The sequence below is a fragment of the Hoplias malabaricus genome, chromosome 4 (assembly GCF_029633855.1).
Source record: "Hoplias malabaricus isolate fHopMal1 chromosome 4, fHopMal1.hap1, whole genome shotgun sequence".
In the NCBI taxonomy this organism is placed as follows: Eukaryota; Metazoa; Chordata; class Actinopteri; order Characiformes; family Erythrinidae; genus Hoplias; species Hoplias malabaricus.
In genome coordinates this window covers 33486170-33512812 of record NC_089803.1, presented here as the reverse complement: position 1 = coordinate 33512812, position 26643 = coordinate 33486170, and the positions used below count along the sequence as shown (strand labels likewise).

Below are 26643 nucleotides of genomic sequence, written 5' to 3'. Positions count from 1 at the left end.
CACACACACACACACACACACACACACACACACACAACTTAGTGATTCAATCCTTAAGTTTACTCCTTCATTTATTTCCAATCACGCCAGCCTTTCTCACTGCAACGCTCTCCATCTTCTGTGTGTGTCTTATATATATCATAAATAATGGCTGTGTGCATGTGCGTTTACACCCTGCCGTGTTGCATGATTCATGTCTCTTATTGTAGCTACTGTTGTGTACACTCCCAGACACGCTTTAAATGACTGCGCTGATGGCCGATATGGGAGCATTTGAGGCCTGGCACAAATGTATTTGTGGATTGTATATCTCCCCTGTTCATGTGGCCCTGTTACAATCTCTCACGCGCTGTGCACTGTTCGCAGGTGATGGATAGCCGGCGCTTGGCCTCACACACTGTTGTTGGCTGTGCGTCTAATAAACTAGTGCAGGGAGATCCTGACGCTGTTGTTTATATAAGGCAACAGTGTCTCCTTTTGGAGGGCTCAAGGTGTGGATAATACATGCCAAAAATTTTTAAATAATTATTCATTTCCATGCAGTAGCTTATCATAATGTCACAGTGTACAATTTTTATATCATATCAAATATTCCTTAGGCTAACCCAGCACTTTGGAGACTCACCTCTCTCTCTCTCTCTCTCTCTCTCTCTCTCTCAGGTGGCTTTTGGGACAGTTGCCATCTCTGAGTGTCTGCTCATATCTCTATATCTGATCTGGAGAGAGGCCAGACTCCTCGGGCCAGTTGGGAGAGGTGTAAGAGGAGCTAAAGACCATAAGTGGCTGCCACAACAAATAAATTCCCACTGAAAAAAAAAGAAAAAAGAAAAAGGATAGAGGATCCAGAGAGGAGGTGCAGAAAAAGAGGTACAGAGTAATCCAAGAGCTCCAAGGGCTTTGCCTTCAGGGAATCTGTGGTTCACACACACAGGCACGGGCTAACACACACGCACACAGGGCTTGGACATGACCCAAACTTCAGTCAATCATATTCAAACATAACTGCATGTCTGTACAGAGGATCTGCAGTTATTATCATCATGTTTTTAAAGCGTCAGTGTCATGGAAAACCTAACATTAAACCAATCTGAGTTTGATATAGGTATGGAATCATGCAAATGTATCAGTGAGTCTCCAGGTCATGTCTGCTTATGGAAATTCACCTGCAGTGCTTGAGGAGCTCATGGTTTCTATGAATTTACAAGAAAGAGCTTTCATCAGTTTAGCACCAGCCAGTCATGCTGAAGTTAAAAAGGAGTTTTTCAGCCCAAAATGAGGAACATTAGAGAACAGACATTTACAACAGATTCTATTTATATATTAGTCCTAAAGGCACAGCTTTCTTCATTCTAAGAGATAAAGGATGTTTGGAAAAAAAATAAAATGTAGAAGTGGACATTAAGGGAAGAAAATATGGTACTGTCACACTTTTGAATTCCAAAATATAACTTTACAGAAAACAGATAAAAACATTCCATGGGATTCATACTGTATTTATCATAAAATGTTAGATAAATGTTAAAACTAAGACACTGGAATAGAAATTTTCAGAGGTTTTCTCAGACAGAGAATGCATTTGTGCTGAAGCCATTGCTAAAATAAGTAGATTTTAATTATGTTTATCATATTTCCACTTAGTTTACACTAGATAGAAAATGAAATAAAATTGTATAGTGCACCTTTAATCAAATCAGCTCTACCTTCATGTAATCCTCTGCTGAGTGTTTTTCCAGCACACACACTCTTTCCTCTGCTAGTTGGTTCAGGAGCAGGGCGGCTCTTTCTCTGCAGATTGAGTCTCATTTTAAAATTCCCAAGATGGCAGCTCTCCAAGCCCAGTCTTATGGCCAATCCGTTCCCTGAGTGGGAAATCACTCATAACTTTTCAGGAGCATTAGTGCAGGCCTCACTGCAGTGAAGTGTTAGTAGAGCCGGGCCTCATAAGCATTCATTTTCCTCACAACCCTCTGAAATAAGTCTTAAAGGGATACTTTACCAAATTAAAAAATACACACATTTTTTCTTTAGGCATTTTGTTCACATGACATCTCTGTTCATTTTCAAAGGTAAAAAGTTTTATTTTCAAATTAATTTCAAAACAGAAACATTTTTCTGGCAGTGAGGAATAATTAAATTACTTCAAGTTGATTTCAAAAGTGAAAGCTACTATGCGGGGAGCATGGCGGTCCTGCAGGTAGTGTCACTGCCACACAGCTCCAGGGTCTTCGGTCCTTAGGTGATGGTTTTGAGGGGTTTGTTGTGTTCTCCCTGTGTCTGCATGGGTTTCATCTGAGGGCTCCATTTTCCTCCCACAGTCCAAAAACACATGTTGTTAGGTTATTGTCAACAATGTATGAGTGACTGTGTGAGTGTGTGATGCCATGTGCCTCATGATTCTTAGTAGATTCTTGACCTCTATGAACCTGACCAGGATGAAATGGTCACAGAAGATGAATGAATAAATAAATGAATGAATGAATGGATGGATGACTGGATGTTACTATGTAACAAATAGTAACTATGTATTACTATGTAATAAGTGGTGCAATTCCATTCACTAACTCAGAGTAGGGTTTTTGTAGCATGCAGAGAACTGGTTGGAAATATTTGAAATATTTGTGTCCTGAATAGTTTGCCTATATTATTTTTAGATGCTTTCCACTGGTGGCAAAACCGGTGGCCATCATAATGTAATTAATTAATGTTATTAATGTAATGTTAAATGTATTTTACCAAAACCTCCCACTGAAGAATAAAGACGACTGAACCAACAATTTAAGAGTTTGTTTACACTTTATAATTCCTTGTTAAAAATAACTGTGCTAAAACAAATGTTATAATGTACAAATATGTGGATAATTTGTTATATGATCTATTGCTCTTTTTATACATTCTCAAGTAATGACTTCATGATATTTAGCAAAGGCTGTCGTCTGCTGGGGCATGTTAGATGCAAATACGTTTCATAAAAATCTATTAACATAGTAATAAAACAGGCTTGTGTGTGTGTGTGTTTGTGAATGTGTTGCTGTGTGGGTGTGTCTCTGGAACTCAGATGCCTATTTAATGGACTGAATGTAGCAGGCCACTCTAGTTTATTCATGTGCTGAAAGAGCCGTGTTATCCCACAATACTCCATTGTGCTAAGGGCTGTTAGCCAGGCACATGAGCTGAGCATGACCCCACTGTAGTCTTTGCCAGATCGGCTTGGGGATCTGCCATTGATTAACCTGCCTAGCTGCTGTGATGTAAAGGTGGGGCTATCTTTCTGTAGCACACTGTACCTCTACAGCGTTTTACTGAATTACTACTTGGATGTATGTGTCTAGGAAAACCTGTTCATAGTGTAGAACCATTACTCTGTAGAAACCTTGTTTATAATATATAAACTAACAAAAAAAACAACAACATTCTTTATGCTCATATGTCTCATTTACAGGAACAGAACAAAAGGAGACACTTAAATTGTCTTAAAAAGACCTGTTTTGTCTATTTAATTTTTTCTAATTTAAGGTAAATTGCTGTACTGAAAATATTTAAGGAAACTTTATGTTTTAAAAATGCTTTTTACAATAAAATGACCCCAGAACTCGCTAAACAATCAAACACCAAAGAAGTCTTACAGTATATGTGTATTTGGGACTGTTTTCAGTCCCAACTCTCATTCACTACAGACTGAATACTTTTTCCCTGACTGACACAGTTGTTGTTGCTAAAGGCCATGACACACTAAACCCAACAAACCAATGAGGATATACCAGAGAGATAATCTTAGGACACAGAATTTTTTAGATCTTTGACCAGAGTGAACATTCTAGAATAGAGTTAACATCCTACACACTTAAAATTGATGGTTCTACAAGGGTACTTTGGTAAAGAAAATGGTTCTATATAGAACCATGTACACTTGAAGAACCCTTTGCATGATTAAAGGTTTCTTCAGACTGATGGAGAATGTGTTGTAACTGGTTCTATGCAGTACCTTTTAGAAAAGGGTCATGTATGGCACCAAAAACAGCTCTTCCATTGTAACAAGCATGACATTGTAACAATATTGGTGCCATATAGAAGTGTTCTCTAAAAGGTGATATATAGAACCACCTATAGCACGTTCTCTATCACGATACATAGAACCATTTTCTTTACCAAAGAACCTTTATAGAACCATATTTAAATGTGTAGAACAGCATGACTAAGGGATAGCTTTTTAGAACAGAAAGAACATTCTAGAATGAATGGAGGAGAATATTCTGAGTTACACACAGCTATGACACAAACACACACACAAACACCAGTCAAAGTTTGGGTTTGTTGGTGCTTGTTGAGTCTGAGGCGGTGTGCTCTAGACTGGATTTAAAGCAGATCTCAAATCAGTGTAAAGCAGCACCCATATGAAGCATGCCCTGGTGAACCTGAGCTCCAGCTGAGAGCTGGCGACACTCCCTCTGTGTGTGGAGTAATTAGTAAGAGTGGGCGGATGTGTGTGCTGAGATGATGCAGTGCGTGAGGTGTCCTGTTCCCACGGCAAGGCTGAACCCACCGGGTCACAGCCAAGGAGCTCACTTCCCCCTGCTTTCTAATAGCTCAGGTGGGAGACGCTTATTAATGAGCATCTCCATAGCAATATATGGCACATAAATAACAGAGTCAGGCGCATCGCTTCCTCCCTCTGCCATATGAATCATCTGCACATAACACACACACACTCTCTGTCTCTTCTACTCTGTCCTGCACTATGGGTTATTATAGTCGTGGTAAAACCAACTCCCACTGACACTGAGGTCAGATTTAGCATGAGCTGATCACAATGAAGATGGTGAGTAAAACAAACTCGGCCACACCATGTTTTGTGTGTTTCAAGGGGATGTTGGGCATGATAGCCCAGAGGAGTAATCTACTCTATATTACTCTAACTGCTAGCACAAAGGTAACAAAGCTGTGATATGAAAACAACTTTATACCTCTTCACAACAGCAGTCGAAGATTTTAGTTTTTTTGGAAGTCTTATACAGGTGACACAATTAATAAATGGCAATGTTATACAATAAGACACAAGTGCTGACTTGGACTCACACAAATGTAGACACATACGCATACTCACTTTACACATACACACAGCTTCCTAAATGCAAATATACACACATTTTCCATTTAAAATGTTCTACACACATTTACTGAAACTGACAAAAATGGAGAATCGGAATTCTCATTTTCAGAAAGGTTTAAGCATTGAAAACAAGAGAAATCTACTATGCCCCTAGGCCAATATAAAAGTTTCCAACCACGTCAGGGTTCATTTATCCACCAGTGTTGTACAGTACATATGTTAGCATTGGTCTAAGAGATTTAAGAAGAGTTTTTATCTCTTTAAATCCTAGAGAGAGAGAGAAAGAGGGAGACACACACATGCATGCACACACACACACACACACCACACACACAGAAAGAGAGAGCTTGTACATGTGTTCTCCTTGGTACCTCTGCAAGCACTTTCCTCACCTGCCAGATAACCTTAGGCTGTGTGCTCTTACAGCTCAGGCTTTTTGATTATATGAGTTTGAACTTGTACTCGGTGGGAAATTGATTCTGACTTTATTCTGCTCCCACACTGAAATTTAAGACCAGCTTGGAGGGCATCAGATGACTTTCCTCCTTACAAAGACAGGATTGAGGATCATGCTGAATACATTGACTAACTACTGAAGATGGTGTGAGTGATTGGACTTGCTCCAGTCGTGTACAGCAAGAGCAAACAGCTTTGCTGCTCTCACAGCAAGAGTGCTGATATAGGATCACCTCTCAGTCATACTCATTAGGATATGAAAAAGCTGAGAGTAGAACACTTTGTGGAGAGGTTTTGTACATGTGAACACTGGAATGTGTGCCACATTAGCTCATATACACAGGTATATAGTGGCTGTTATACCAAAACCTCAAAGTTCACTGGATTCTTTTTTTTTCTTGCACAGAATGAAATCTTGTTACACCAACATATACCCTTAAAAAGAGTTCTGTAAAGGTTCTTTAGTAAAAGGCCCATATGTAGAAATATAACAACAAAAAAAGAAATAACTGCATGTTTAAAGGTACTTGGCTAAGTGTTTGTCTTTGTTTCTTTAAGGAAAATAATATCTAGTTCCCTAAATACCTCACAAGGGCTCAACTACTGTTATCTGACTGAGCCTTTTTTGCAGTGCACTATAAACTATTGTTCTGTGAATAGTAAAAATGACAGTAAAGAATGTTTTTTGATACCCCTGATAATGTGCTGCCATACATTTGTTATGAAAATTACAATACTGTTTTTATCATTCAGTGAACTTTAGTATAGGAATAGTTCGTATAGTTAATTTAAACATTGCTATACTGAGCTAGGGCGGCACGATGGCGCAGCAGGTAGTGTCGCAGTCACACAGCTCCAGGGACCTGGAGGTTGTGGCTTTGTTTCCCACTCCGGGTGACTGTCTGTGAGGAGTTGGTGTGTTCTCCCCGTGTCCGCGTTGGTTTCCTCCGGGTGCTCCGGTTTCCTCCCACAGACCAAAAACGGTTACAGATAATGAATGAATGAATGAATATACTGAGCTACGGTGAAATCAATTTCTTTTTTTTTTCAGTTGATTTTCAACATTCATACATGTCAAGCAGTGTTTCTGAATAATTTTGCACAAACCTAATAAAATGACGTGAAGCTATAGCCATTCTTGACAAACTAAATGACACTATTCACGTACCGCTCCACCGCTTCTAAGGTGAAGGCAAGTTTTATGTAGCCTTTAAGAAATTAGATTTAGATTCATGGCATGCCGAATTATTTTAACCCCTTCCATAAATATAATTAAAAGAATGAAGAAGGTGGCTCAATATTCCCCAACTTTAAGGACAAAACTGAAACCTCAGGGATGGACCTCGTGCAGAGGAAAGCTCCTTTTCTAATGAGCGTTACAGCAGAGAGCACACACACCCTGACTCGTGTGCATGCGCACACACCCATACACAATCTGGGTGTGACTGTAAGTCATTCAGCCCTCCTCTAGTCTTTGTGTTATAAATGGATGAGTAGTAAAATCTAGAGAGGGATGGGAAAAGGGCTAAAGAGAGAGAGACAGAGTGAGAGGAAGAGAGAGTTTGTGTGTGTGTGTGTGTGTGTGTATGTGAGAGAGAGAGAGAGAGAGAGAGTTGTGGATATGTGAAGATAAATGCGTCTGCAGATGAAATGGGAGCGCATTAAAATCCAGATGGTGAAAGGAGAATATTAACTCTGAAATGAGGGAAGCCGACGCTCAATTACCACACTTTGTTTCCATGAAGTGGAAGCTTATTATCTTAATATGCATTTTTTTATTCCCTTCATAAAACATTGCACAGAAAGAACCCGTTAAACTGCCTTTATGCTCAACCTTGTAATAGCTTTTTATGCTCCTTTCATTCTATTACAAAGAGATACAACACTTAGTTAAAAAACCTTTGGAGAAACATTTCATTTTCTGTAGCCGATAATTAAATGTTGCTCAAATGAGTGCATTGAAATCATCTTGTTCATTTGGACTAAGCTCAGGATTTAATATTCGGCATTAAATAGGGGTTCCAAAATGAATATTAAGCTAGCCACCCAATGGGACTGTATAATGAATGATTATGCTCATAATCCCAGTAATGGTGGATTTCTTTTCATTTAACAGCTTTATTAAAGTTCGATGGACCAGGTTTACACTGTGCTCATCAATGATAATGGACTCAGAGTGAAGGATCAGTTAGAAAACCTGTTCCAGAACCTCCACATCACCTGCTTCTTCTCATGCACTCCTTTGGATTGAGACAGTGGTGCCATGTGTTCCGAAGTTAAACAGGGTACTAAACATCAGCTTGACTGAAATATTAAAAGTCTGCTTTTTATTTGGTTATTGTATTAGAAATGATCTTAAACACCAAAGGACATGGAGATTTCATGCATTTGAAGCTCTGTTGACATCTGTGTAGTAGCTGCCTAAATAAAAAAATAAATTGCCCTCAGTGTGTCGGCAGAACCATCGTTCATAACAATGGGAGAACACGGTAATGGATGCAATAATTAAATGTGTATGGACTAACTGTAAATCATGTAATAGGCCTGTAAGGTTGGTTATTTTTAAACAATATTCATCAATATTCTCAGGGGGTAGATATGAGAAAGGTCATAAAATCTCACATTAACAAAGGCCTTGCTAATGTGCACGAATGAACACAGGACGTTGGTGAAGATATAAAGTACTACACCTGTAACGAATACACGCTAAATTACTGATCAATTCTTTAACTGTAGTAGAGCAGATGGATGGAAATGTGTTTCACAGTTTAGACTTCAGAAGGCACAACAGACAGATTTTGGATTTGTGACACACAAGGCCATATCCAGTAAAGAATTCATTCATTCATTCATTCATTATCTGTAACCGCTTATCCAATTCAGGGTCGCGGTGGGTCCAGAGCCTACCTGGAATCATTGGGCGCAAGGCGGGAATACACCCTGGAGGGGGCGCCAGTCCTTCACAGGGCAACACAGACACACTCACACATCAACTCACACCTACGGACACTTTTGAGTCGCCAATCCACCTACCAACGTGTGTTTTTTTTGGACTGTGGGAGGAAACCGGAGCACCCGGAGGAAACCCACTCAGACACGGGGAGAACACACCAACTCCTCACAGACAGTCACCCGGAGCGGGAATCAAACCCACAACCTCCAGGTCTCTGGAGCTGTGTGACTACAACACTACCTGCTGCGCCACCGTGCCGCCCCAGTAAAGAATTATAAATTAAAATTTCCAAAACGTATTCTATGGCGCTGTGACTAAAGGTACAATGGTGAAGGACCTTTAAACAGCTTAAGTCAAGTTCATTCTAGTGGTCGCTTTAGTCATTCATCATTATAACTTGTGCACACTAATAAAATGTTCACATTTTGTTCAGCAGCTCATTACACATGAACTACATGAAGTGCAGATACACTACAGTAATGAGCTAGTGTACAGTATGAAATAAATTGATCAGGCAATAAAGACATGACAGTAAATACGTAAGAAAGACAAAACAGGAAAACTAACAATATACTGATGGATCAGGATGTGAAAGTGTACTTTTACGTAACCCCCGTTCCCCAGAGCCATAAAACCATGCCAAGAACCACACAGGAGTCTTTACTTTAAAACCAATGGAAAAAGTTGTATACAATATTACATTAATGCTACAGCATTGTCACAATAAATGTGCATGCCTGGATTTGCCAGGATAAAATCAGAGAGATCTAATGGCAGATCTAATCTCGCTCAGTATTCTCTCTGTTGATTTCTCTGGCTGTGTAAAGTCTGGAGATAAATATCTCCAAATCAAACAAAATGCATTTTTGTTGCTGGAGTGGCATTTCCTTAAACGAAGCCTCTGTGAGAAGAACCGAGTGCACTGTGCACACGACGATTAACCATTTAACCACTGTTACATTGGTGATATATTATGCCAGTGCTCTTCCCATTAACCTATAAGAACCACAACCCTATAAATTCAGCTTTATAGGAGGTAAATACCAAACTGCTTCCGGCAGCAGGTCTCAAACAGTGACTGCTGACAGCTGAGTTAAGAAACACAAAACAAGCCAGTTTAAAGTAAACATGAATACTTTAGGAGTACTTTGTCTAGATGCTTGGTGGTAGAGATGTTTCAAGGATTTAGATTCACAACTTTTACTTGGCACTGTAATTGTTCTATTACCATTAAAAAGTAATTAACAGAATGAAAAATTCAGGACAAATTTGAAATATTGTCAAAGGAACTCAAGAAGAGTAAAACAACTGTATCAGTGTCCCATAGTGACTTTATAATATTAACTTGAAGGCTTTAGCAAGATACATGCAACAGTTACTCTTGCTGCGTGTGGGTGTGTGTGTGTATGAGAGAGAGAGAGAGAGAGAGAGAGAGAGAGAGAGAGATCACACTGAACCTCCAAAATTACTGGCATTGTTTTAAAAAGTTCATCTTCCTAGAGGAAAACAAGTAGAGGCTGGCTATTCGATTAGGCGTTACCATGAAGTTGCAGACACTTTATTGTGAGAAGCACTTCATCTTGGTATAAAAAAGGCACTCACTACTGCTGCCAAAAGGTTTTCTATATATATTCATTATCTTCTGCCTCTCGTTATTTCTCTTGACGCTTGAGCTGTTATGCAGTCAGGGGGGACATAAATTCAATATTTATTCAGAGCTCTTGAAAGGCCTCCCAAGGCTTTTGTTTGGTGATCTAATTAATGAAATAATATGTTTATTCTCTCCCAGTTTAGGTCCTCGAGAACAGTCACGGAGACCAAGAGAATATTTACTCCCACTCGATGCTTGGGGAGTGCGGTTGTTTTTATTCCGAGGCTGGCGGCTTTGTAGTTTGGGTGGCATTTTCACATTGGAGTGGAGTGTGTCCTGGGAGAATACTCTCTCTCTGCTTTGCTGCCTCTGTTCACACACACAAAGTCCCACTAGTAACGCGTTAGAGCACTCGAGCTAAAAAGTAGCTTCGTTGTGTGTACACTTGTTCGTTGTTTTCATTACCGAATGAGCATTTCCCTGACAAAGAAGGCCAAACCTCTGCTCGGTTGTACCGTTGAGCATAAAGCAGCGTCTTGTTTCGGTGAGGTCGGTAGGCCAACGTTAGGCACAGAGGGGAATACACACGCAGGTCCAGCCTTCACATCAGGCCAGAAGTTAGCTTAGCATCTTTAAAGACGACCATCTTGTCCTGGAGTGGGATACCGGGATGTCAGTATTCTGTGTGAACCTGTTTTCTGTATGCTAACTTTAACTGAATCGACATAGGCAACTAGGTAAATATTTAAGCGAAGTCCAATGGGTTAAACTGCCATAGTAAAGCGGTTTGAATATTTTTTTCCAGTGGTGGAATAGGTTTGCTCCGAAAGGTGGCACTGTTGTGTTTCCACACTGGAGCTGGACTGACATGCTGGAGCTCTGAGAACGATTTATTAAAAAAAAAAAAAAAGAAAAGAAATGACTGCCTCGTAGTCTAACCACAGTACGTTCGTTTAATAATTTCTACGCGTACTTCTTTCTTCGTAAGGCGATACGTTTCAAAAACAGTCCTTATATTTGACCCTGAGTACGGTATAATTCATTTATAGTTTACATTACATCTCAGATATACAGTTACAGTACACAAAATAATTTATTAGCATATCTATTAGTCGTTATTACAAGGAAACTCTGTATTTACCCAACACTCTGTCCAACAGATACCCTCACACGACAGGTGTACTGGTTTATGTCAGTCCGGATGGATATTTCTTAATGACCATGAAATGACGCCATGATTAGGACATATTCCTGGCATATTTTCTTCACAAACAAGAGCCTAATGTCCTGAGTCTAAATATGTATATAATCAGGAGTAATTAATCTTACATGAAGTGGGTAAAAGCGTTCCCGCTTAGTGATGGCGTCTGCTTTTCCTAAAGTCAGATATGTAACATTGAATATATTGTTTATTTATTGTTGCTAAAGACTGAAGAGCACGTGCTCGCATCTGAGCAAACAGTTCAGAAAAAAAAAACTTTTCTTTCTCTTCTAATATGCAAATACGTTCTCGGATGGCGCGATGCTATTGGCTGCGAGTCCGGGTCCAATTGCCATTTCAAACGTGACGTCAGGGCGGCTATAAAACTCAGCATTGCTTTTATACTCGTCTGCTGGGCGATCCTTTAAAACCCTACTACACGCCCGGAGTGCTCTTTTTTCCTCCAGCAAAAGCAACAATTTGCCAGTCACATGCACGTTAACCTCCTCAGTTCTGCGCAACTGTAGTAGCAAAAAAACAGAAAGAAAAGAAAAAGGCGAAGCCATGAAGTGTTAAACGTTTCACATTCAGACGCGCCGAGATCCGCGTGTTGAGAGAGGAGAGACGGACTCCTTAACCAGGCTGTTCCTTTCTAACACAAATCCTCCGCCTGGCCTTTTTTCTTTTTTTTTTACCTCTTCCTCTCTCTCGCTCTTTTTTTGGGGGGAAGAAGAATTAAATAAAGAAATCAAGCTGGCTCACGGTGTCTCGCACCCGAGCAGCCTTCTTCTGACAGCTGCTCTTCACCCTCTTTGGAGGACTGTCAGCAGCAGCAAAAGGATGGCATCAGAACTGGCAATGAGCAACTCCGACCTGCCCACCAGTCCCCTGGCCATGGAATATGTTAATGACTTCGATCTGATGAAGTTTGAAGTGAAAAAGGAGCCGCTGGAGCCCGAGCGCAGCAGCAGCAGCAGCGTCAGCCAGTGCAGCCGCGCAGTGGCCGCCGCCGGGGGCTCCGTGTCTTCCACGCCGATGAGCACGCCGTGCAGCTCGGTGCCGCCTTCGCCCAGCTTCTCGGCGCCCAGCCCGGGCTCGGGGAGCGAGCAGAAGGCGCAGCTGGAGGACTTTTACTGGATGACGGGCTACCAGCACCAGCAGCAACCGCACCACCAACAGCAACAACAGCAGCAACTCAACCCGGAGGCGCTGGGCTTCAGCCCGGAGGACGCCGTAGAGGCGCTGATCAGCAGCAGCCACCAGCTGCAGGCTTTCGACGGCTATGCCCGCGGGCAGCAGTTCGGCGGCGGCGGCGGAGCAGCGGCGGCGGGCCCCGGAGGCGTCGTGGCCGGCGAGGAAATGGGCTCCGCTGCCGCCGTCGTATCCGCCGTGATAGCAGCCGCGGCAGCACACAACGGCACGCCGCACCACCACCACCATCACCACCACCACCACCACCCCACGGGCCACCACCATCACCACCACCTCCACAACAGCAACGGCGGCGCAGCGGCCAGCGGCGTGCCAGGCGGAGGCGCCTCCTCGGCGGGAAGCCACCACCAGCACGGGCGCCTGGATGAGCGCTTCTCCGACGAGCAGCTCGTCACCATGTCCGTGCGCGAGCTCAACCGGCAGCTGCGCGGCGTCAGCAAAGAGGAGGTCATCCGGCTGAAGCAGAAGCGCAGGACGCTGAAGAACCGCGGCTACGCGCAGTCGTGCCGCTTCAAGCGCGTGCAGCAGCGCCACGTGCTCGAGGGCGAGAAGACGCAGCTGCTGCAGCAGGTGGAGCACCTCAAGCAGGAGATCTCCAGACTGGCGCGCGAGAGGGACGCCTACAAGGAGAAGTACGAGAAGCTCGTGGTCGTCGGCAGCGGCAACGGCTTAGGCTCGGGCGGCGGAGGCGGCGACAACCACAGCCCGTCCTCTCCGGAGTTCTTCATGTGAGTTTTTTTTTTGTTGGTTTTGTTTTGGATGTGTTTTTGTTTCTGCTTTTATTTTTTGACAGCATACGATTAGTGAGCAACGCGAGTTCACCAACAGCGGCAGAAAAAAAAAGTTTCTCAGGCGAATAATGAGCGCGCTTACTCACCGCTGACAAGAAAACCTCTATAGATAACTTGGTTTTTGCTTGTATTCTGGCAGCATTTGATTAGAGAGAAACAGAAACAGAGAGTAAAAGTTTCTTCCTTCACTCATCACCCCTTTTTTATTGTCTCTGTCAGATATTGTTAGGGAAAGTCACATTTAACAAAGGACTTTGGTTTTTGATATAGTTTATTTAAAATCTCTTCCTTTTTATCGCTTTTTTTTTCGAGATTCGGAGAACGGGGTCCGAAATTAAGAGTAGTTTAATACCGGAATCAAAAGGTAAAACGGGAATCTGTTTTTCCCTGATGAAAAAAAAATATTATCATAGAAATACCTAAAAGTTTCTGTTGGCTCCTGCAGTGTTACATAGTCAGTAATGCTTTTTTGTGTTTTTCTAAAGGGTTGATACCTGGCATCGATTCCAGACGCATTTGATGGTTTCCTAACGGGATCTAAAGGTGCCCTAAAGGAAACTAGTGGTCCCTAATGGTAACCGTCAAGCCAAGTCTCATTAGGAAGGAAAACCACCAGGTTTTAATCCTAATGGTTCAAAAGGTGTTTTTCTGGAGTTCCCAAGTTTGACCAGCGGCCCACCTGTCATTTCTGTTTCTTTTGAATCACTCAGCCCATACCGTGATGTTCTTTGCATCTGTCTGGTCTTTTCTGAGCTTCAGGATCAGAGACGGGTTGGACCACTCTGCGCATGCGCGCCATAAACTTTCCCCACATATTCACGTTTATATTTAAGTAGTTTGAAACAGTTGTTACTGCTTTAAAACAGCCGAACGAGTTTACTCCTGCCTGTTTAGCGAGGGAGACGTCATCTCCTGTTTTATTTTCCCACAGTCTCCTGCATCTTGTACCTGTTGTAAAAATGTGTAAAACTATGTAGATAATTAATGTGTATCGTAAAGAGAGGATGATAGAGCTATGTAACCGCTCCCACATGCTGGTCGTGCTGGTTGACGGTATTTCTTTTTGTCATTTGGATCAACTGTTTGAATTCCTTCTACTTAAATTAATTCTCCATAGTGTGGTCATCCACTTTTTGGGGACTTTAAACAACAACAACAACAACAACAACAAGAAAAAAGACATTCATTTCACTCCGTGAAGCTCCTCGCTGTCTCCATGTTTGTCTTTGATTTATGTACGAGACCTTGTTACAGTTGCCAGACTGGATTTTTTTAAGCGAAGAAGACTGTTTGTGGGAACTGCTCAGTCTTATGAAGAACTACTCAGTTGTGTTTGACGCTGCGAGCCCAAGACTTTGTTGTTTTGTTTTTGTGAGATAGATTTCCAGTGTGATGAAATGGTCATGCTACAGGTTTGTGCTATGCAATGTGCTAAATTATCACTAGTCATCTCTTGTACATTTCCAAGTTCATTGCACTATAAGCTGTGGTTTTCTAATTTATATAATCACACAGGCATATTTCTAGGTACAAAAAAAAAGTTCAGTTTGGCATGTACCTGAGTAGCCTAGCACTTTTTAAAAAGTTACCTCAAAAATTTACCTCAGAGAAATGTAACCGCTTGCTCTATGTCAATCCGAGCTCTTACATGGCTGAAATAGTTGGGGCCGAATAAGTGCACTACAAATTTTACTCCCAGTAGTTCACAGGAATGGACAGATGAACACTTCTAACAGTGAGGATATTTAGGGATGCCAGCTAATATCTAATCGCTCGTCAGGCTCCATTTTGTAGCCCTGTATGTGTTTTGGTGTTGATTATTATGGCAGCTATGACTGGAGTCTTTAAAGCCCAACATCGCCATATAGTTCATTAATAAATTTGTAATTATCAAAACGGTTCTTCTTGTCTCCTTTTCTTTCTTTGTGTATATGTATTTATTTACATATATATTATATACGTTATATATATTTATCTTTTTAGTCAGCCTTAAAAACTCTATTATTTTCTACACCTATATCCATACAGCTAATTGTACTAGGCTAATAAAATAAAAATATAAGTTAAAGAGTGAAGGTTCTTCAGAAACTAAAATAAATAATTTTAAATGTTTGATATTGAACAGGTTTAATGTTTTATTTTCCGTTTTACAATTTTGGAAATGTAGTTTTTAGGCTGGTGTGGAGACACTTGTTGCAGCAGGACAGTATTAATATATAAGAAATATTAGCTTACAGGCTAATATTGAAATGCTACTGAGTGAAGCTGGAATTAGAGGAATATTTTCAGGTTTATCTCACAAGTACAATTTATTCGTGCGTTGCAAAAACAAATGTTTTTTCTTGTTTGGTTATCAAATCTCGCCATAGTTTAGCCACACTTTATTTAGCCACTCTATTTTATTTGATAGTGCATTTTTCGAGTCAGGTCATTTTCACATTAATGTTAAAGCGCCGTAGGTGTGTGAATGGGCTGCTGTGGGGATGAGTTACGAAGTGAATGTTTTTAACATCTGTTGCTGAGATAATCTTCTGGACGAAAACTCGATGATTTAATCTTAGACAGTGGTCTGAGTCTAACGATTTGTTTGAATGGCCAGGTCTTCTGATGATTTTTTGTTGTTGTCAGATGCTGCCCTTCGCCCTCGGCGGTTAATAATTCATCCTCTTTAGCACGAAGCTCTGAGACCTGAACCTCTCAGACTTGTTGAATATCGCACTTTATTCAGGGTAATATATCCGAAACATTTCAATCTGCGCTAAACTATAATTTTACTACATATAATACGAACTAACCACCTCGTAATATTTTCGTAACTTTGACACTAAATACGACGATTAAAAGCCGGTAAAAGATTATGCAACGGCTGAGAGACATTCTGACATAAAATTTGCTTTTTATAATTCAGCCATTTAAATGACGATTTATGATACGTTTACTTTTAACTTTATTTAGTTAGCGTGCATCTGTTTATGTGTAATTCGGCCAACAGATTCACAAAAACGAACTACATGCAATATCTGAAAGTCTAAAATGAATTGTGGCTGTGTAACAGGTCTTCGATTATTTTCTATCCCATATGCAAAACAATAAATCAATATGAACGTAGAATCAATAATTTGCCTCTTATACATAAACATGTATTCATATTTGAATCGAGTATTTCAGCACTTTGTTTGTGTCTTTTATTACAGTTTCTAGAGCTCTGTAAGTTCCATTAGCTTTCATTAAAAAAGTTTATTTTTTGTTTTTAGATCTTGATTATTAATCAACATGAGATATAACTGATGTGAGAGTTAAGAGTTTCCTCTATCTGCTGAACCAAGGGATTTACAGCACAAAGCATGCTCTCTCTCTCTCTCTCTCTCTCTCTTTCACTTTCTCTCTCTCTAATTGCCCATTTCTTTGATGGGTGTGGGTATCAGAGTGTCTACAGTTAAGAGTGAGTAGATGTAAGTGTAGGGTTAATCTCTGAGAGCTCTCAGTGCTGTGGGGTTCAGCTCTCAGCTGTATTGTGTGTTTGGGGCACAGCAGTCTCTACCCAGTAGAAAATGCAATGATTTCCTGTGTGATTAATCGCAGAGAAAAGACCTTGTTTTTGCTGCTTTAAAATGATGAATTATTGGCCATCCTCCACAGCTGGGCATAGACTGCCTTTGAGAGAGGCTTGTATGCTTTAATTTATGGCTTTTCTACCTGATGAGGTCAATATGCAGAGCTGTTTAATTACAGCAGTGTTAAATTGTAGAAGTGTGCTGTGCACATCATCCTGCTGGGCCAAGGGTGCTGGAGTCTCTAGCAGCACCTTTGGTGCCGGCCACAGTAGAGCAACAGTGCACTAGCCAACAGCACTCAGGTCTACTCTGACCTGTGTAGGATACTGCAGTGTTCAGTTATGATGATGTTATTTAATCACAGTTAAATATTAGAGAATAAACTGCAGTTAGTAGTAAAATATCTGCTGGAAATAGACAAACAAGGTATCTTTACTTGTTCCTACCAGTCACACTGTACATTAGACAGAAACCGGAGTGTTGTGGTGGGGCCTAATCTTGCCTTGTAGAGAGACAAATGTATGATTGTGAGCTGCAATAACTTTCTCTACAAAATGTCAACCAATAACTGCTTCTTTATGCGAGTCCGAATATTTCTGTTGCAAACTGAATATCAGATTTAAACCAACCATCGCATTCCTTATAAGTGGAACACTCATAAATAAATAAAAACATTACACATTTTCTGTTATTTGATATATACTTGTATTACATGTATACATGTATTACTCAAATCGGTTACTAGTGGTGTAAGTAAGGCATGCACACACACACACACACACACACTCACACTCAGTTTTGTTTGTTGCATATTGCATACTCTCAGGATTGTATTCTGCTTAATTCAATCAGAAGTGGAATATTGACACCATATGTGCCCTGATCATTGGCCATAGGGCAGCAGTGATTAGGTTAATACTGATAATATAGTTGTCTTCTGTCACTGTATCGGGCTTGTGCATCAAAGGCCAACGATGAGAAATCACAGTTCCCCTCATGCATATTGGCATTTGAATCATCTACATGCATTAAGTTAAACAATATTATCTGTAATCATATCAGTGTGGGCCTCTGTTGGAATCAATGCTTGCAAGATTCGTTTCTTTCTCACACGTAAGCAGGCGTTTAGACTGTGGGTTGGATATATAAGGGAGGATCTGTGGTATAAGATTTGATGCTGTGTGATAAGGTACGCTTGCTCATAATGCACCTGAGAGATGAACTGATGTCATAATTCTGGTCTGATGGTGAAATTCAGCTTGTTTTTCTGTGCACATATCTGCTGATGCCACTGCAAAAAAATATCGGTAAAAATGGGGAAATTGGTACATCCTCCCCTTGGCATTTTAGAAAACACCACCAATGCGGTGTATGAATAAAACGGCATATTTTTATCCCAATATTGACTAAACATTCTGCTTGTACTTCAGGTATCAGCTGGAAATATTTGCAAAAATCTAGACATCTGTCTTTTGTTTAAAAGCAATAGTCTGATTAAACTGATATGTTTGTATTATTGTAGTGCATTCCTGATGTTATTTGATTGTGTCCTTCAAGTTTATTTTACCAATCTTGATTATTGCAATTTGCAGTTTTAGTCCTATTTTTTCTCTTTCTTATAATTAAATTGAAAAGATTTCACTCACAGGTTTCCATGACCATTCTGGCCTATGAGTTGACTGTATTGGATTTCTCACGGTAGCTTGGCAAGAACATTAGAGAGAGCGCTTCCATTCAGACCACTCTGAAACCGAAAAACAATCTCTGCATCCAGCAGTCCAGGCTCATCTGCATCTCTGCCACTAAACATTTCCATTTAAAGTGATTTAACGGGGGAGAGTTTATGTCCCCGCCGCGGTGTGTCCATCATCCGCCGACATGCCTGCTGCTCCCCCGACCCAGCGCTCGCTCTGCAAAGCTGAGTTATAGGGCATTTATTTGAAAAGCTAATAATTTAACTTTTTTCTCCCCCCAGCATGGGGCATGCTGCAGTATTTCTAAAGATGTCGTGTTTATATCCTGAAGATGTGTGTTTCAGCCAGGACTGTGATTGCTCGAGGCACTGGTGGGGAGTGCAAGAAAAACTCCTGTGCATTGTCTCTCTCTCTCTGTGTGTGTGCAGTATAGGAGTGAAAAAGAGTGTGTTTATTTTGAGCATCGCTGTCTGCTACTTGTGAGACAGACTATGGAAGGGGTGGGCAGTATGACACTGCATTGTTATTGAGATTGTTTTTTTGTGGTTAGCAGTATTCTTTTTTTAAGCACATTGTGCTTCTAGTCAGTTCTTAAAGAACACGACTGGTTTCATGTTTCATTAAAGAGAGCATAATAAGTCCTGTTTTACTGGACATGGGGCAGTGCAGTTTTGATGAATGATGAGTGAGAATAATTGTACTGATAATGTTTATAATTTATGGCACTACTAGTGCTCTGTGTCCCTATGTTTAAAACCGTGTGTTGTGAAGATGATTATTATGTAATTATTTACCCACATTGCCCATGTATTTTAGAGATATACTGCTTTATACATGAGATATAAACAGATGAAATGATTGGATTATAAATAAGAATTGGTTACATGAATAAAAAAAAGCTATACACACATTCAGATATAGATTTTATAAATAGAATTTGTGTTGGTGTTGAAATAAGATTTCGTAGCGGTAAAGTCGGCTAAATGTGTATTATGAAATGACATATGAGGGCCAAATGATATTTAGTAATATACACTGATATTCAGAAGCATGGTTACAGTCAGTATCGTGGTGGACAATAGCTATGTGTGTGTTTATGTATGTGTGACATTTGTAGTGTAAAAGCTGGCCTTGCGCCCAGTGTGTGTTATACCTGCATCTCAATGAAGCTGGCAAGGTGATTTACTGGCAAGGTATCTGAGCTGCAGTCATAGTCTCTCTCTCTCTCTCTCTCTCTCTCTCTCTCTCTTGCTCTCTCTCTCTCTCTGTCTCTCTCTCTCTGTCTCTGTCTCTTGCCCTGTCTTCTCCTTAGCCAGCCAGTCAAAGAGACATTGATCTCTCAGCCAAGCAAGGTGACCCCACAGTACAACACTTCCAGAGTCCTTCTTTTCTTCTCTCCTCCTCGCCTCCCTTTCTTCTCTCTGGGAGCTTGACCCGTGCGAGTGATGTCACGTCCTGTGGCCCAGAACAGAGCAGTGGGGGGTGGGGGGTGGGGGGGGGTATGAGTATACCTGAGACTGCTCAGAGCCTCTTTCCTATCAATAACACACACTTACTCTCTCTCTGACTCTCCCTAATGATGGCAGGGGAAAAACTGTTACTGATTTAATGTACGTTAATGTAATGTTTATTCCGAGAGCCATTTATATCAGTTCAACCATCATGGAACATTCACTAAATAAAACGCTTCAGCCATGGTCTACTCGTGTGAAATAAAAAAACAATGGGGAATTTCTATATGTTTGCAATAATATCTTGTAGCAAAATAAATTTCTTTATTTTTGTTTTAGTTGTTGCCTAAAAATTAAAACAACTAATTTTCAAAAAAAAAAAAAAATAAAAATCATGGTGAATGAATCAATAGAAATTATGCAGATTTTCTTACTGTTGTGGAGACACAAGTACTTTGCCATGGGCAGGTGACATGATTCCGTGTATGATTTAGGCCGTTTTTAAGGCCTGGACACAGATGTAAAATGTTTTAATCCGTGTTAAAAATGTACTTGTTTAACTGCAACAACCTCAGCACACTGCAGAGAACACCAAGAAACATTAGTCTCCTTGTGATCTAAATTTCACTCCTATGATCTTGTTTACTTGTAAAATCTTTACATATTTCTCAGACAGAAGCAACAATAGAAACATTTCCCTACTCTGTGACTGGATGACAAAATGTAGACATGTAGCAGGCCATTCAAACTGAGAAATAATAACTTGCTCTGTCAGAAATCTAAAATCCAGTATTAATCAAATTGGTGCCTGGCTCAATGTCAAAGAGCACCTCCTCCCAACACAGTCAGTGCTAAAGTTAGGTTAAAGGTTAACATTGGACCAGAGCTGTCCAAATTTTCTTTAGGAGCTGTCTTTGGTTTGCTGTGTGAAACTCAGACAGAGTCTGATTATTGTCATTCTTATAATTAATGAAAATAATCAGACAAAAGTAAAATAATTAAAAATTACAGCAACAGTTTTCAAGTTTTGTTTGCGGTGTGTGTGTTTGTGTGTGTATGTGTGTGTGTGTGTGTGTGTGTGTGTGTGTGAGAATTAACACTTAAAAATTACACCCTTTTTGAATTTTTACTGTGGAACCTGAATCTACATTTTGCTCACCTTTTGTGCTGCAACAAGTTTTGTATGTTTGACCATCCTCTCTCTCTCTCTCTCTCTCTCTCTCTCTCTCTCTCTCTCTCTCTCTCTCCCTCTTTTCATTTTTACTATACCAGGTCTTCGAGAAAATTCCTGCACCTGTGATATGGCGTGTGCTCCTGCTCTCTGCCCTTGCAGTCTGAGGTATGAAAAAAATATTTTTCCAGTATTTAATGGGAGGGCTGCTTAGCATCTCAGATGATATGATTTTCTGTCCGGACATTTCACTATTATCAGCAAATTACCATTTTTATCTGGTCATTTTGTTGGAGCCAATTTCACTGTTCAGTCAGAACTGTCAGCTCTGTAATTCAGAACGTTGTGTGAAGGACTTAAGAAATACACTGTCACACACTCTCTCATAATTTATTTATCTTTTCAAATAAATCTTTATATAAGACATGACAAATCAAAAAACTATGAAGCACATTTCATCATTTCAAGCAGTTGACTTTGAATATATCTGAGCATTCATTGACATTATGTTTTGAAAGCTTTTAATAACCGAATTTTTTAATATGTTTTTAGCATGAGCTACATTCTGGAAGAGTGGTGTTTTAGCTCTTGCTTTGTGTTTGTGACTGTGGCTGAATGCCACACCGTTGATCCAAACTGAAACAGGAACTTCTGACTTGCACTTCTGTGATCTATAGATACAGACTCCTGATGTGGCCATGGGCTGACAACTGGAGGAGATGGTCGAAGGAAGCTAGGTTCAGTTTTCTGGTTACTGCTTATGTTGTGGAGTTAGGAGTAAGAGCAGTTGAAGTTGGGCAGTGGATGAGAGAGACGTTGCAGTACTGCAGACTGTTTCCCACTCTGAGAAACTGAAACATGCACTGACCTTCTGTTCGCTCTCAGGATCGAAGGCCTGGCTTTATTTAAAGACAGTGTGGTCAATGCAGGGTATCAGTGTGTGTGTATGTGTGTGTGTGTGTGTGTGTATATGTGAGTTTGTATCTGACCCTTTGAACTGCAGATTTGTTCTTCAGTTATTAATCCAAAGACTCATTAGAATGACTAGACTGTTTTTTTTGTATTAGTTGATAGTGTGCAGCTGCTCAGAAAACAATCTCTGTATGCTGGGCTTATCAGCCATCAAGCACTTTGCACATAGTATTATATCTAGTGCATAAAGAGTTGCTAAGATTTTAATACTGCACATATATTATCAGGGACCTGGAACACAAAGTTGTTTTTTTAATGAATAGTTTAAAAATAATGCAATATTTAAGTTAATGATGTTTTTTCATTATAACAAACAATATCTCTTTGATTTCCAATTGCTTTACGGGCGTGTGGTTAAAACACAAGCAGAATGAAAACATGTACAGCATTTTAGATCTGTGAGCCATTATATTTTGTCTCAGACATCATCTAATTAGCTAATATATATATGTTTTTGCAATGACAACTAGTGTATCTCCTACTTGGAGTGTGTTTAAATATCAAATCATCATTACACTGATTACTGAGCCTTATATCGATGATCTGTTTCTCTGCTGCTCACCTCATTTGCATAAACAATTATTATATACATAGAGGACTGAATGAACAGGTTGTGTACAACAGGTGTGAATGGGGTTTGAACAGGGCGTGACAAACTTTTTGATACAGGTCGATATATTATTTGAGTGTATATTTTGTCTTTTGTCACATTGTAGTACATTTGACACTTTTTGATTGATGAATTAGCCTTATAATTTCTATAGAAAAAAAAAAGAAAAATTCCTCTTCATCCATTTTGGATGACTGCACTGCAAACACTGTGTTTCAACTGCTTTCACCCATCACAAACCCCTTTCATGCGCCCTGCTTATTAATGAATAATACACAAGTAGTAGCAACTACTATAAAACAGTCTGTAGGTTATATATTTATGAGACTGTGGACCTAGCAGACATTATTCTTAATACAGGGTCACATTTAAACTCCAGGTGCAGTTTATGAGAGTGAAGTTATAGTCACAGAGTTAGCAGGCTGAAAGACATCAGATTTGCATTGTGTAATATATGTATACGTGCATACATTTGTGCTTTGAGCTTCAGTGTGCATGTGAGACTGTGTGTTAGTGTGTGTGTGTGTTAGTGTATGTGTGTGTGTGTGCGGGCGCGCTCGTGTTCTCAGTGCGTGAGGGGATAGGATGAATATGATAGGACAGTATTGGACACGCTGAGCTGATACTCCTGCATACAGCAGCACTTTTCCTACTGTAACTCCAGGACACAATGCTGAGGTCACTCAGAGACAGGGGACAGGGCACACTGTAAGGGACAGAGCAGGCTATGTTTGTGTGAAATCCAACTATTCCTTCTTTTTTATCCAGTTTATAGATTTAGATTTACTATATAATCATGGTTACGATTCAGTGTAATGTTCTGTTCGGACTCTAGCCCATGCTGTCTCTATTTGGAGAAATATCCGCAAAAACAGCCTGCTTGGAATTCATCATGGCTGTGATTTCAAACCAGGAACATATTTACTTATAGCACTAGTTTTGCCTGTCCATTCAAGTGTTGTTACAGCAAATAGTCCGTAGCAATGTTAAGTGTGGCAGAAAACAGTTAAACCTTGGGATTTAGGAAGCAAATATTTCAGTGTTCTACAAGATCCCCAAAATAAGTAACATACTTTCTCAAACGTCTATTTAAATTGAGTATATTCCATGTATCAGAATGAACATCATTACCAATAAATCAGGCTTTTTCTGCCTTCACATTCTAGTCGGAGGATCCTGTTTAATTACAAATACGTCACAATCAAGTCATTGTTGTCTGAGCGATAGTTGTACATAACGTAAACACAGTATTCGCAACACTAGCTTGAATTATATTAATAAATTGCAAAACGCCAGCAGAGTAGTTCGTTTGCTTTGGAGAGTTTGAAGAATATTATTGTTTTATATCAAGTTAAAAGCACTTAGAGTGCAGATTAAACTAATGTTGTACAAACAACCATTAACAGCACCTAGACTATTGAAAGTAAAGAGTGGTGTACAAGCCAGTATTGATTCTGTTTTCTTCTTAACTATTGTTAAAGGATTGAAGCTCACCTCAGTTTGGGAACATTGGTATTCACGTAGGAGAATTGAATGTCCCACTAGAACTTATGACTTGAGGGTGTTGTTCATTTGCGACCTCCAAGTTCCCATAATTCTGATACTATTTGAAGGCAGCATTACAGGCACAATAACCAATACTAGTTGTAAAACATTAATATACCTTGGGAAATGGTCTTGTAAGTATGACTAATTATAATGATGCTCTTAAACGTATATTTAATGTGTAGCACAGAGTTGCACCTCTTGTGGAACATTTTGTAAAACTTCTGAATTTATTCTCCCTAAATTTGAAAGCTAATGATTGTTTGTGTCATATATTCCATTTGATGCTGGAAAGTTTTAATTAGTTTTCTAAAAGCTGGAACTGGGTCTGGGGCAGAGAAGGTCTCCCGAAGCGGAATGTGTAGTTCCCAGACTTTAGCGCTACCTTTTTTAGGATTTATTTCAGAGCAATATGCCATCTACACCACCGCCCCACCCCCGAAAGAGAGAACATAGTCACTCTTACTCTTCCTGTGGAGTAGCACCCACTGTGCGTGTGTGTTTTTGTGTGTATGAGAGCTGTGAACTATAACCAAAGACAGGCAGGAGCACAACTATCTTTAGCAGCAAGATCCCGAAGACACCCTGCTCTCTCTGTAAGGTTAAAAATATAGCTTGGTACCGCACATCATGGCCTTATCTTCCGCAGCTTGTGGCCCAGTTCAGACACACACATAAACGTGCGCACGCACATACAGAGACACACACACACACACAGACACACACACACACACACACACACACACACACACACACACACACACACACATACACACACACACACACCCTGTGACCACTTACTCAATTAGCACCACAGTGGCCGAGCATGTTGTAATAAGTATGAGGACCCTTCCATGTGGCAGAGCTAAAAATAGCAAAAACACCAACTGCACTTTCCCACATTTACTCAGTCTTAAACCCGTTCTATCTGCCGTAGAAGGTTTCTATCGTTCAGTAAACTAGAACACCACATAAAGAGTTATCTTCTTAATGTTCCCTAATTATAGTCTTTCAGGACATTGTTTCTTTGTTTTATTCCAGATTTGCAATTCACCAACGTACACTGGCTGAGTTATTTCTTTTTGTACCACATTTCACTTTAGGTCAAATGGAGACTGTGAAGTATATGTTGTCTTCATTAGCATCAAATGGATCAAAGTTATGCATGCATATTCCTCAAAACACCTCAGTCTGTGCCCGCAGTTCTTCCTCTAGCCCTTGGCAGTCCCCTACGCTCTTTCAGTTCTCTTCCTTTTTCTCTCTCTCTCTCTCCCCCCCCCCTCTCGCTCTCCTTTCACCATGCACCCACCCACCCCCATCTATTCTCCCCCCTGGTCTTTCCTACAATGTGGGCTTGTTAGCATTGTGCCTTGTATTTAATTAAACCTGTGTAATACCCCATATTAAAGGGAAGTCAACATAGCTTATAACTGAGCCAATATTAGTATTCACATGAGGGGCCATCGCCATCCACATACAGTCATATACTGAACATGGCAACCATGCTTAAGACACAGCAGATGACCAGGAAAACACAAAGTACGGAGCTTGGAGAAGAGTCAGAAATTGCAAAATAACATTTCTCATTATTTAAATACATTTATATAAGGTCTGTTAGATTTGATATTCTGTTTTTATTTCTGTTTATTATTTTTAATTTTATTTTTACATTTACTTATATTTTTATTGCTTGTTTTAATTTCTCTTTTTAGTTCCTTGTAATAATACAATGTATAACGTTTATTCATATATATAATAAAATAAAATTATGACTTATATAATAATATAATAATAATAATATAATATAATAACTCCATATAAAACACAACATAATATATAATGTTATAATGCCCATTATTTACTTTAGATATCATGAATTAGTTATACATTAGATAAGATGATTGATTTGACATTTTACTGTTAAATGGTTGGAAGCCTGAAAGTGTGCTTCTCTTTCTCTCTGGTAGTGAGACAAATATTCAGTGCTAAATGTTTTCCCCTTCCCTATGCGTGATGCTGTGAGTGTGTTTGTGTGTGGGTTGAGAGATGTGTGGGGTCGTTGTGTGGGGACGTATTGCATGTGTTTAGTACGCGTAGCCCAACGCTGTCGTTCTATCTGCTGCAGCCTAACACACACTGCACTCAGTTCATCTGAGTCTTGGCCCACTAAGGATGAATGTATCTGAGATGAGGGCATCATCCATATTGCTCTCCCCTCCATCCATCCCTAATTCTCTCTCTCTCTCTCTCTCTCTCTCTCTCTCTCTCTCTCTCTCTCTCTCTCTCTCTCTCTGTCTCTCTCTCTCTCTCTCTCTCTCTCTCTCTCTCTCTCTCT

At 40.1% G+C, this 26643-nt stretch overlaps 1 protein-coding gene and 1 long non-coding RNA gene across 5 annotated transcripts in view; both read left to right on the top strand.

Annotated features, from left to right (window-relative positions):
• Nucleotides 1–223: 223 nt before the first annotated feature.
• LOC136693795 (uncharacterized) lies at nucleotides 224–7746 on the top strand. Its single transcript, XR_010802112.1, has 3 exons — nucleotides 224–491; nucleotides 661–867; nucleotides 7680–7746. It is a non-coding gene; the product is annotated as an uncharacterized lncRNA (long non-coding RNA).
• Nucleotides 7747–11047: 3301 nt separating this feature from the next.
• Nucleotides 11048–26643, top strand: part of mafb (MAF bZIP transcription factor b) — a 78714-nt gene continuing 63118 nt past the window's right edge. For 2 of the 4 annotated variants that reach the window (XM_066668077.1, XM_066668078.1), the window contains exons 1-2: nucleotides 11048–13248; nucleotides 21283–21349. In XM_066668077.1, the coding sequence (XP_066524174.1) occupies nucleotides 12149–13248; nucleotides 21283–21310 (1128 nt within the window). In that variant the 5' untranslated portion in view covers nucleotides 11048–12148 and the 3' untranslated portion in view covers nucleotides 21311–21349. Of the gene's footprint in view, nucleotides 13249–13796; nucleotides 15169–21282; nucleotides 21350–26643 lie in introns of those variants that run through there. The other 2 variants (XR_010802207.1, XM_066668076.1) reach the window with 2 other exon arrangements.